The sequence below is a fragment of the Balaenoptera ricei genome, chromosome 20 (assembly GCF_028023285.1).
Source record: "Balaenoptera ricei isolate mBalRic1 chromosome 20, mBalRic1.hap2, whole genome shotgun sequence".
Lineage (NCBI taxonomy): Eukaryota > Metazoa > Chordata > Mammalia > Artiodactyla > Balaenopteridae > Balaenoptera > Balaenoptera ricei.
In genome coordinates this window covers 7,593,736-7,605,313 of record NC_082658.1, presented here as the reverse complement: position 1 = coordinate 7,605,313, position 11,578 = coordinate 7,593,736, and the positions used below count along the sequence as shown (strand labels likewise).

The following is an 11,578-nucleotide window of genomic DNA, read 5'->3' as shown; positions in this document are numbered from 1 at the left end:
GGGTGCGGCAGGAATAGCGCCCTCTGGTGGCCTCCATGCCCTCCTTGCCGGCTCCAGCCGTTCTCTCCTCAGCTAAACAAGGCAGCCAGCCCGCGCTTCCTGGGGGCTGTGTCACAATCTGTTGTCATTCCTGGAGCCTGCCCCTCGGGGTCTTGGCTCCTCAGAGTGTTTCTTGCAGCCCCAGGCAGTGCTCACGTTGAGAGGTGTTCTGGTTAGAGCAGTGACGCCCGCTCTTCTTGTCTTTGGGACGTGGTGACTAGACAGCCCTACCTCTGCTCCGGCATCTCCTCTCGGGCTCCCCCACCCCGTGCCACCTTCCTGCTGCAGGAATGGCTGTTTGTAACAGCCCTGATAGAGCTGTGGCCCCCCAGGCCTCTGCATCTGCCCCAGTGACCGACTGTGCCCCCAGCCAGGGGGGGTTCATTCTTCCAGCCTGGAAGGTACGACGAGGAAGACTCCGGCCACGGCTGCGTCTCCTCGCTGCCCTCACCAGTGGCGGCTCTACGGTGCCGGCCCTGAGCTGCCCAGTTCCTGCTCTCAGGCAGTCCCCCCCCCCCCCCGGTCCCGGGCTGTGTACACTGGGCTGGGCACACACAGGCTTGTTGGGGGCAACAAGGAAGAGGTCACCAGGAGACAGAAGTAGAGCAGAGTGCTGAGGTGGGGTAGGGCCACTTGCTGCCGTTCTCTCCCTCCCTCCCCGTCAGAAAAGAGTGACGAGTGTGTGCCGGGCGCTGTGCAGCGCGCTTCAGAGCGCCATCCTGGCCCTTATGCCGCCCAAGGGGCCAGTGCTCCTCTTGCACCGGCTTGTAGGCAAGAGCGCATGGGCTTCAGGAGGTCAGATGCTTTCCCCAAGGACACAGCCTCCGCAGCAGAGTCAGCCTCTGCACCCAGAGTCCGTGCTCCTTCCAGGGTGCCCCACTGCCGAAGGATGGAGAGGGGGCTGGGGCCCGGAGGAGCGCTCCATAGAGAAGCAGGACAGAGTGGGGTTCGTGCCCTGGCTCCTCTGGAGGCGTGTGCTCCGTGACTTTGAGAAAGCTCTTTCCGCTTGCCGTCCTCATCTGTACAGTGGGCGCCCCAGCGATGCCTTGGGAGGCTCGCGTGAGATGCCTCCCACAGTGCCAGACACGTAGCTGTGCTCAACCAGAGTTTCGGGATCGGGTGAACGAACGCTGGCCGGCGTGGGTCCCTCACCCCTTGTCTGTGCTGTGCTGCCTGCTCCAGGTGCCGCCACGCTGCCATTGCCAAGTACTTCGGGGATGCGCCCCCCGCCTGCACCAAAGGCTGTGACCACTGCCAGAACCCTGCAGCTGTGCGGAAGCAGCTGGACGCTTTGGAGCAAAGCAGCAGCTGGAGCAAGACCGCCATTGGGCCCTCCCAGGGGAACAGCTTTGACCCTGAGCTGTATGAGGGAGGCCGCAGGGGTTACGGGGGCTTTAGCAGGTGAGGGGCCATGAGGCCAGGGGCCCCCAACCCACTGGAAATAGTCTGGCATTCCCTCCCTGATGCTAAGGCCAGACCAGAGGCGACACAGTGCCGTAGTCCAACCCCCGGCCCTGAGGGCCACGCTGGGGCCAGGACTTCGGTGTTGCCCATGAGCTGCCAGGGCATCAGAGACATCACTGTCCCACCAGACACGTGACAGGAGGGCAAAGCCCAGACCCAGGACTGCTCACGCCCAGCCTGTCTCCTAGGTACGACGAAGGCTCTGAAGGCAGCGGGGATGAGGGCAGAGACGAGGCCCACAAGCGGGAATGGAATCTCTTCTACCAGAAGCAGATGCGCCTGCGCAAGGTGAAGGGGACGGGGGCTCAGTGGGGTCCAGGTGGCCCCCTGCTCACACCCTCTCAGCCCCTTCCCTGGTGCTGGGCTGGGAGCTGTCTTGCTGCGGGGCAGGACGCCTCACGGGCCCTCATGTCATCTTCCAGGGCAAAGACCCCAGGATAGAAGAATTCGTACCCCCAGGTCAGTACAGAGATGCCCCCTGGGCTGGTGTCAGGGTGTGGACGGAGGATGCCTCACTGGGGGGTTGGGGATGCCAGAGAGCAGAAAGTAGAGTGGAAGGACTCGCCTCTGCTCCCCCCAGATGCGGACTGTCCCCTGAAAGAGGCTTCTAGTAGGAAGATCCCCAGACTCACTGTGAAGGTAAGAGGTGGGCAGCTCGTCACACCTGCCCCCCAGGATCCCCCCCAACCTGCGACTGTTTGACCAACTTCCTTCCCCTGTGCAGGCCCGTGAGCACTGCCTGGGGCTCCTGGAGGAGGCTCTGAGCAGCAACCGCCAGGCCGCAGGTTCCACTGACGGGTGAGTGTCGTCAGGGCCGAGGAGCAGTCCCCAGGCTCCTTTGGAGACCGCAGGAACCCCAGCCCCCCTGGCTTATTTGGGCACCCCTCCCCAAATTGGGACCCATCTTACTCCTAGGGGGTGTGAGTCTCCACAGCCTCACCAGGGGGCAGGCTTGGCCACAAGCAAGGGGCTGCCAGGAGCTGCTGAGGGACAGGTAAACCACAGGGGGCCAGACAGTCCAGGTCGGAATCCCTGTGCCCAAGGCCGTTCCTGCCAGGCCGTTCCTGAAGCCATCTCCAGGGTCCCCAGGGAGGATCTAACAGGGAGGGGCCTCAGGCCTACCTGACACCTTAACCTCATTCCTACCCTCAGATCTGACCTCCAGGCCAAGGCAGTGGAGCTGGAACACGAGACATTCCGAAATGCCAAGGTGGCCAACCTGTACAAGGCCAGCGTGCTGAAGAAGGTGGGCACCGGGCGGGGTGGGCGGGGTGTGCTCCGGGCTCTGGGTGGGAGAGGCAGCCCGCCACACAGGGGGCCGCTTATTCCCTGGGGAGCCCGACTTCCCTCCTTTCCTGGTTGGAAGTATTTCTAGCCAACCCCGTGCGGACTAGAACTTGTCCAGTGCCCAGGTGCCTGCAGCCACGGGCCGCAGAACCCACTCGTGGAAAGCCTGGGCTGGGGGCTGTCAGGAGCTAGGGGTGCCGACCACGGCGTTCCCACCTGTCCCTGCCCCAGGTGGCTGAGATCCACAAAGCCTCCAAGGATGGGCAGCTCTACGACGTGGGAGGTGGTGCCAGGAGCTGCAGTGCCCAGGCCGAGCCCCCAGAGCCCACCGAGTATGACATCCGGCCGGCCTCCCAGGTGTACTCGGTGAGTGGCGTCCTGGTGTCCACCCCAAACCTGGGTCCAGGAAAGGCGCCACGGCCCCTTGCTCTCAGCGAGGGTATAGTCCTTGCTCTCCTGGCATCACAGCCCTGGCCCTAGGGCGCCCCAGGGCAGGCCCTCGCGCTTCCGTACTCTGCCAGCTACGCCTCTGCAGCCCCCCACGGTGCCTGTCTCGCCACCCCGACCCCCAAGCCTTGTCCCGCCCAGCTTTTCCCGCCCCCACTCCCGGGACCCCCACCCACACAGCCATCCCTGGGCCCTCTAGAGAGTGCCCTGGAGGCACCTGTGGTCAGAAGCCTCTCTCCTCCTCACAGTTCAAACCCAAGCGGGTGGGAGCTGGTTTCCCGAAAGGTTCCTGCACGTTCCAGACGGCCTCTGAGCTGATGGAGAAGATGCAGCTCAAGGAGCAAGACCCCCGGCCGGTGGAGGGAGGCGGGCAGGAGCCGCCCGGCCGGCCCCGTGGCCGCCAGGATGAGGAAGGCGCTGAGCCCCTCCCTGGGCCCAGAGGAGAGGCCGCTGGGAGCGGTGCTCATTGTGGGGGGCCCTCCCCTGAGAAGAAGGCCAAAGGCCCCTCTCAGGGCAGTCCTACCGCCAAGGCCCGGGTCGGCAAGAAGCAGCAGCTCCTGGCCGCAGCGGCCCTCAAGGACTCCCAGAACATCGCCCGCTTCTTCTACCAAAGGACCGAGCGCTCTCCTCCGCTCACTTCAGCCCCAGGGGCAGCAGGTGCCAGCCCTTCCCGTGACGGGGTGCGGGGACCCCTGCCGGCCCCAGAGAAGTGCACAGGGGAGGAGGATGGAGCCATGGGACGTTTGGCTGCCCACCCCCAGACCGAGGAGTGCTCCGAGGACGGGCCAAGGTGAGGTCACGGGCAGTCCTGGCATCCTCTAGAATCCCCTCTGCTAACTGGGCCTCTGAAGCTCGGGGCCTGTTCCCACGATGTGCTTCACTGGGCCACCTGGGCTGAGGGCGCGGCTGGCATCTGGAGCTCTGACGCCTGCTCTCCCTTCCGGCCAGTGCCTGCCCGCTCAGAGACCAGAGGCCCCCAGAAGGCCAGCCCACCCCCACAAAGGAGGCACAGAGAGGCAAGCGGCCCAGACCCCAGCAGGTACTGAGAGGGACGAGGCCGTGGGGGAAGATACCCGTCTACCAGGCTGGTGTCTGCTCTGGGTAGGGGTTTGGGAAAACCCCTTTCTTCTTTCCACATCCCAGGGCAGATGGGCTGGGCTAGAGGGAGCCAGGAGGTGCTGAGGCCCAGTCTTCCAGAAGGAGGGGAGGGGCCAGGAACAGGGAGCCCAAGAGTGACCCTCCACTGTGGCCCTGCCCAGGAGAACCCAGAGAGCCAGGCTCAGAAGAGGCCACGCCCCTCAGCCAAGGTCTCCGTCTTAGCTGAGACCAAGGGCAGCATCTCAGCCAGCGATCAGGGCAGCTTGAACCCCCAAGGCTCCTGCCAGCTCTTGGCTCCTGGCATCTCGCTGAAGGAGGCTGCGAACGTCGTGGTCAAGTGTCTGACCCCTTTCTACAAGGAGGGCAAGTTTGCATCCAAGGTAGGGTAGGTGCCTGGGCTCTGTTCTCCCCTGAGCCTGGGGCACTAGGGTGCAGTGCATGGGTGGGTAGGGAGTGTGAGCCCCAGGAAAAAGCAGGGCGGAAGCAGGCCAGCCCAGAGGCCCGCTGCCCGCTCCCCGGGTCTGCCTCGCTCTTGGCTCGCAGCTGTGGGTCGCTCAGAGAGCAGGGTGAGGTTCTGCGCCCTCTGCCCCTCTCCACTCTCTGTCCCCAGGAGCTGTTTAAAGCCTTCGCCCGCCACCTCTCACACTCGCTGACCCAGAATCCGTCTCCGGGAAGGAGCGGTAAGTGCCTGCGTCACCGGCCGGGAGGTGCTTGTGGGGGCCCTGTAGTGGGGAGACTGGTTCTCACGCTCCCCCGTCCCGAATCCAGTGAAGGAAGAGGCCCAGAACGTCATCAAGCAGTTGTTCCACGGCCGAGCCCGGTGCGAGAGTGAAGCTGACTGGCACGGCCTGTGTGGCCCGCAGAGATGACCGACAGCTGCCCGATGGGGCCGGTGTCCTCCCCGGACTCCACCGCGGCCCAGCCCGGGCCTCGCTCAGGAACGGGGAAGGTGGGCGGCCTGCTGCTGCCGGGGCGTCGTCTGCTCTCAGGCTCTTCCCCCTTCCAGCCACGCCTTGCTTTGGAAATGGGCCTGGACACCTCCCAAATCAAGGTCAGAGGTCAGCCCACCTTTCTCTTTGCTTGCGAAGCCTGAGGTCCTCTTTCTCCTAGCCTCCCTGCCTCCCCGGCCCTCGTGGCTGGGTTTTCTGGGCCAGATCCGCAGATCAGAAAGTGACAGGTGGTGTGGCTGCTGCCAGAGGAACAGAAGGAAGGAAGGTCCCTCCACCTCTTGTACTTAGCACGTTTTAAGCCGGGGGCGAGGCCCACCAGTCTGAGGCCTGGGGCCTACTCAGAGGAAGCCCAAGCTGGCCCCGGGTCCGCCCCCACCACCGTCTTCCCTCGCGATGCCAGCCTCCAGCCCGGCTCAGGTGCAGAGCGCGTGGGAAGACGGGCAGCCGCCAGGCCCTGCTCCCTCTCGGCCCCTGGTCAGAAGGCCAGGCGGGGCTTCGACAGTTAGCAGGGGAATAAAGTCCTGGTGGTTCTCATGCACACGCACACGGCCCTGTTCTCTCGGGACTTTTATTTCCTCAGCAGCTGCTGCTCCCAGGGCTGCGCTCATGCTCATGTCGGGCCAGGGCCCAGGTGGGCATCTCCCCCAGACTGGGCAACATCGGACGCCCAAGACGAGTTCCTGCGGCGCCCACCCCAGGCTCAGGCTCAGGCCCAGGCCCAGGCCCAGGCCCACCCCAGAGGGAGTCTCGTGACTCTTTCCCAGTTGAAGTCGCTATAGCAGCCCCTCCCCGTGGGCCAGCTGGGCTGTGCTGCAGCAGGTTCCAGAACAGCCAAGCGGTGAAGTCCAGGCCAGACTGGCTTGACAGCACCCAAAGGAGACCGTCCGGGTGAGACTTGGGCCAGAGAGGCTTCCTGGCCTCATCTCTGCCCCTCCCCCGCTCCTCTTGGGTGAAGCCCGGCCACTAAATGGAAGGAGAGTTGCGGTCCAGCAGGAAGGTGATGGTGTGCTTCAGCTCCTGGGCCTGCGCGGGCACAGGCCTGTGAGGCCAGGGCTCCCCAGCCAGCCCCCTGCCTCTGCCCCCAGCCCCACCACGCCGGAGCAGTGGGCAGCGGCCTGGGCCCAGGCTCCCGGGCACACCAGGCCTGGGTGAGGCGCTTGCCACCTTCCCAGGGCGCACAGAGGCCACCCACCTGCGGCAGCTCAAACCAGATGGTCTGGGGGTCGTCAGCCGAGCCGTAGTTGAGTTCCAGGCCAGGGGAGCCCTCAGCCCCCAGCGGGCTCAGCATGTGGAGCCGCTGCAGGTCCCTCAGGGCGATGGAGCAGTGCAGTTCCTGAGGGCGGAGGGCGGGGAGCGGGGACGGGGGGAGAGAGAGCAGAGCTTGGTCCCTCTGCGGGAGGGGTCAGTGTGGGTGGTGGGAGACGCGTGGCCCGAGGGTGCCCAGGCCAGCACTTGGGCCAGGAGCCTGGCCCACCTGAGAGCTGGGGTCCATGAGGATGAGGTGCTGGCGGTTCAGCCCCAGGAGGCTGGGGCTGGGCAGGGCCGGCTTGCTCGCTCTCAGCACTACGTAGACAGTGTAGCCGAAGAGGGGCAGCTCGCTCACGGCCTCTGCAGACGGAGGGGTAGAGCAGGCGTTCTGACCGCTGGGGCCCTGGGACCTGCCGGACTTTGCCCCCAGGACAGAGGAGAGGGCGGGGCAGGTGGAGAGCTTCCTCAGCCCCTCCACCCTCACCCCTTCCTTGCTGGGGCTCCCGCCTCTGCCCCAGCTGCCCCCTAGCCCCAGACCCACCGATGAAACTGATCTGCGCTTCCTGAGAGCTGCATCCTTGCAACTGCCTCAGCTCCTGGCCCATCAGCCTCTTCACAGCGGCCACGTTCATCTGCCATTGCAGGTGCTTCGGCAAGTAAGCCAGTAGGCCTTGCCTAGGACACAGCCTGGTCAGTCAAAGCTGGGCATACAGCAGGTGCTAAGTAGATGAACCAGTGGCTACCATGGGTGAGACCGGGGATCCAGACACATGAACGAGGCGTGGGCTCTGCCCTTGAGCGTGGGGGGGTGGGCAGGTGTACCCAGCCCCCATTTGGTTAGGGCCACAAAGGGCGCAAGTGGCCTTGACCTTGGAGGAGGGCGTAGGGGTGGTGGGGCGACCGGAGGCGTGAGGGCTGCGTTCACGCTCACTCTGAGGGGGGCTCCTCGTGGTTCCTGCTGAGGTGCTGCAAGGCTGCCAGCCTGGCGAGTCGGGCGTCTTCCTGGGCGCTGACCAACAGCTTCCCCTGCAGGTAGTCCCGCAGCACCTGAGGGGGGAGCAGTGAGGGGGCAGCTGTGCCCCGAAGCCCCACCTAGTGGGTGGCTCCTGGGCCTCAAGCCCTCCCCCCACCCAGGGAGGGACTCTGCCTCAAGCTGCAGCCGAGGCTCCAACCGCCGGCGGCACGGCAGCACAGGGCCGAGTGGGGCTGACCTGGCCGTAGTGGGTGCTGACGTAGGTGGGATTATCGAAGTGCAGCGGGGTCTCCCAGCCGAGCCGCCGGCTGTGCAGGCTCACGTCCGGACCCACCACCTCGCTGTTGAGGTACTCCCGGGGCCACAGGGGCCGCACCAGCTGGCCTGCGCGGGGAGCCTGGGTCCACAGCCTGCCCTGCCGCCCGGGGCCAGCCCCGCCCACAGCCCTGCCAGCCCCAGCCTCCCCTGCCTCCCCCGTGGCCAAAGAGCGGACTTGGCAGGCAAGGCCACGTCCCTGAATCCAGCCGGGCCACGCTTCCTCCCCAGGCCAGGTGGCCTACCTTCCCCTTTGATGAGGAAGAGGGCAAATTCCTGCACTTCATGGGGGTCCGTGATGCCCATCTGCCCACACATCTCCTCCAGCACTTCTGCTGCCACCTGGACATGCGGACAGGGCCGTGACGGGGGTGCTGGGGAGGGAAGGAGGCTGCGGGAGGGGAGGGGTGTCCCCAGAACTGATGCCCACGGCTTCCCTGGGTCTCCCCAGCCCCTCCCCTGTGTCCCCGTGCTCACCGTGAAAGTGTGGATGTTGGCCTTGTACTCCACACCCCCGGGCAGGTGAATTAGGAGCAGGTGGGCCACTTGTCCTTTCTGCCAAAGCAGGTGCGGGGTCAGTCCCCCAGTGGGCAGAGGCCCCAGCTCCCCCCACCGAGAGGGAGTCCCAGAACACCCAGCCGCGTGCACCGCCAATACCAGGAAAGCCTGCATCTCGCCAGGGGAGGGCAGCCGCCGGCGCCCCCCGTACTTGACTGTGCGCTGGAGGTGCTCCTGGCACCTTCGGGCCAGCTCTGCAGAGAGGAGCCAGGCTGGGGTCATGAGCATCTCCAAACCCCTCCCCAAGCAGCCGAGACCCCAGCCTGGAAGCCCCTCCCACCGGCACCTTGGCTCAGGGCCGAATGCTGCAGAAACTTGGTCACGTAGGGCATCAGCGAGGTTGACGGGGAAAAGTAGCCTGTGAGGAGGCTGAGGAAAGTCCAGCCTCGAGCGCAGGGTCCCCTGCAGGGCAGAGAGCCTGGGCTTTGGACCGGCCGGGCAGCAGCACTTTGGGCTGCCCCTGAGAGGCCCGCCGCCGACCCCCGCCCGTCCCCCACACTCACGGCCGGGGGTGTCCTGTGATCTGCTTGATGGCCTGGCAGTAAATCTCATCCCTGAGGTTCTCCTTCTCCTGGCACAGCTGTGGGGACAGGAAGGGCAGGGGGTAGCGGGTCGGGGGCAGAGCTGCAGTGCAGTGCGGTGCGGTGGAGTGAGGGATGGCGTGGGATCTGAAGTCAGAGAAGTCCTGCCAGTGGCCGTGGGCGGGGGGCCAGGTCAGGGTGACAGCCCACCGTCATCTCTTGGTCTCCGTCTCACTCGGATTAATAGCATCTGCACAACTGGCCACTCGACTAAGTCGCCGTCTTTACCCGCTTCCAGGCCGTGCTCAGCCCTGTCCTCTTTCTCTCGTCCCTCTCTCTTAGTCATCTCTGCCTGACCCCCTCATCTCCTTGACCTCTAAGGGCTGCGGTGCCCTTGGGCCTCTGTCTGCTGATGACTCCCGGTGCCTGCCTCCAGCCCAGACTTCTCCCATGAAGCCCAGACCCTCCACTTGGAAGACTGGGACTTCAGACTTTACGCATCCCAAACATTCCTCCACCAGGCCGGCCCCACTCCTCGTTCAGGCTCCCTTGTGGAGACCAGCATTGCTCTGGCCTCGGCCTCCGTGTCCTCCTCGGGCCCTCGCTCTCACACCCCACGTGCACCTCATAGCAAACCCTGCTGCTCGGAGTCTTTCTTCTCCCCTCTGCTGCTACCTCTGGGCCTGGGCCAGCCAGGTCTCACCTGCGATCGTGGCAGGAACCCTCTCCTGGCCCTTAAACTCCCAGAATCGCAAACAACCGCCAGAGCGACCCCACGAAACATAAGCCACGTCTCTCTTCAGAACACTCCAGTGTTTTCCCAGATCTCGAAAAATCCAAGTCCTGACAGTGGACTACAAGGCCTACCGTGGCCCGGACCCACTGTCCCTCCCGGTCCTCCCCTTCCACTCTCCCCCTCGCTCACTGGGCTCCAGCCACACTGGCCCTGCTGGGGCCGAGGCTCACCGCCCCCCCCCCCCCCACCGCCTGCATGCGTGCCCCCATGCGTACGTGCCTCACTCCCTGGCCTCCTTCAGGTCTCTGCTCCAGGGTCACCTTGTCACCAAGCCTTCTGCACTGTAGCAGCCCCTCCCCTGCTTTATCACTCTCCACGGCACTCTTTGCCCTGGACACGTTGCATTAGGGTTTACTGAGTGTCTCCTCTAACCAGGTTGTAAGCTCTGCAGGGACTTGGCCTGCTTGGTTCACTGCCCTGCCCCCAGCATGTAGGTGCTCGATAGCTAATTTTGGATGCTTTGAATGTATAGTGACCAAGGGACAGGGGGTCCCAGGGAGGCTCAGGCAGGAGGACAGGAAGGGGCCCTCAGGGCTCACTGACTCCCCACCGCTTCCGGCTCACTTTCCTACCTTCAGCAGCCCGTAGAGGAGATCCAGGTCGTTCTTGCCCCGGGGCTTGGACTGGTCCCCCATAAACTGCATCAGAGCTGCGGGCAGGATGGAAAGCACGGTGAGCTGGGCTGGGGGCCTGGCCGTGGCTCACGCTGTCGCTATGCAGGGCCACCTCGTGCCTTGCTCTCACAATGCGTGCAAGCCAGGCAGAGCGGCAGTCTCAGCTGTACCGATGAGACAGGGTTCAGAGAGAGTCTGTGGCCACCCAGGGCTACACCAAGCGCATAGCAAGCCGGACCCACCGCTGCCTTCCAGCCCAGACTCCACACAACCCACAGCCCCCTGGGCATGAGTAGAAGTGGGTGAGGGCCACGTGGTATAGGAGCCACCATTGAGCTTCCCCGAGTCGGCAAACTCAAGGAGAGAAGGCGCCCAGGTCCAGGCACTGCAGACATGGCGACCCGGGACACTGTGGCTACTTACCCTGGAAGCTTCCCACAGCCTGCCTGTTCACGTCCTCGTCACTGACGCTGATGAGCGATGCCTGGATGGGAGCCTGCGGCCAAAGAGGCTGGCTGTGGGTCTGGGGCCGTGGGGGCCAGAGGGCAGGTCTGCTGTCCCGGCTCCTCCCCACCGTCCCCCTTACCTTGCTGTACTGCACCAGGCTGGCCATGGCCTTCGTCTCAGCAGCTTCACTTGTCTGGCCCAGCCTGAGGGGGCGGAGGGGAGGACAGCCCTGCTTGCTCAGCCCTCCCACCCCCATCCCAGGCTGGGTAGGGAGGGTGCTAAGAGCCCTGGCCCGGTGGCTCTGAGCAGGCAGTGTCCCACTTCAGGGACACCGAGGATGGGCAGGCATGGGGCGGGCCCAGGGCACTCACAGGGTCTGGGGCTTCCGGAAGTAGCGCAGGGCAAATTCCTGCATGGTGTAGTCGGAGTCTGTGGGCAGGGTGACGCAGGCCACAGACGGGGACAGGCTGGTGGCCAAGTTGTCACTGTGTGCCTGGCTCCAGGGGTGGGTGGGGAACTTAGGAGCACGGGAGACCTAGTGCCACCCGAGAGTCCCCTGGCCTGTCCAGCGGCCCTGCCCCAGCCCCCACCCCAGCCCAACCCGAGAGAAGCAGGCAGAGCAGCTGCAGTGAGCACACCACCAGAAGCCAGGAAAGTCAAGAGCTGTTTATTGAGCGTCTTCCAGGTGGCGCCGAACTAGCTACCACGAGGGCCACACAAGAGGCAGACAGCCCAGCCCCTGCCTGCAGGGAGCTCACAACCCTGCTGGGGAGACAGGACAAGAAATCGGGAGCGGGCAGAGGGGCGGCATCAGACCAAGC

The 11,578-nt window shown here is 65.0% G+C and overlaps 2 protein-coding genes across 2 annotated transcripts in view; one reads left to right on the top strand and one right to left on the bottom strand.

Moving 5' to 3' along the window:
- Positions 1-5,834, top strand: part of RECQL5 (RecQ like helicase 5) — a 36,916-nt gene extending 31,082 nt beyond the window's left edge. Inside the window, exons 8-19 of the mRNA XM_059908296.1 lie at positions 1,222-1,440; positions 1,692-1,791; positions 1,926-1,962; positions 2,084-2,142; positions 2,228-2,301; positions 2,656-2,749; positions 3,022-3,156; positions 3,486-4,027; positions 4,186-4,276; positions 4,497-4,715; positions 4,946-5,015; positions 5,104-5,834. Coding sequence (XP_059764279.1) covers positions 1,222-1,440; positions 1,692-1,791; positions 1,926-1,962; positions 2,084-2,142; positions 2,228-2,301; positions 2,656-2,749; positions 3,022-3,156; positions 3,486-4,027; positions 4,186-4,276; positions 4,497-4,715; positions 4,946-5,015; positions 5,104-5,204 — 1,741 coding nt within the window. The 3' untranslated portion in view covers positions 5,205-5,834. The remainder of the gene's footprint in view (positions 1-1,221; positions 1,441-1,691; positions 1,792-1,925; positions 1,963-2,083; positions 2,143-2,227; positions 2,302-2,655; positions 2,750-3,021; positions 3,157-3,485; positions 4,028-4,185; positions 4,277-4,496; positions 4,716-4,945; positions 5,016-5,103) is intronic.
- Positions 5,835-5,837: 3 nt separating this feature from the next.
- The window catches only part of MYO15B (myosin XVB), a 32,998-nt gene continuing 27,257 nt past the window's right edge, over positions 5,838-11,578 (bottom strand). The window contains 15 exon segments of the mRNA XM_059908403.1: positions 5,838-6,308; positions 6,478-6,618; positions 6,760-6,893; positions 7,075-7,208; positions 7,465-7,580; positions 7,745-7,890; positions 8,067-8,163; positions 8,299-8,376; positions 8,479-8,573; positions 8,666-8,781; positions 8,883-8,959; positions 10,269-10,345; positions 10,734-10,806; positions 10,897-10,960; positions 11,129-11,274. Of these exon segments, the coding sequence (XP_059764386.1) occupies positions 6,249-6,308; positions 6,478-6,618; positions 6,760-6,893; positions 7,075-7,208; positions 7,465-7,580; positions 7,745-7,890; positions 8,067-8,163; positions 8,299-8,376; positions 8,479-8,573; positions 8,666-8,781; positions 8,883-8,959; positions 10,269-10,345; positions 10,734-10,806; positions 10,897-10,960; positions 11,129-11,274 (1,554 nt within the window). The 3' untranslated portion in view covers positions 5,838-6,248.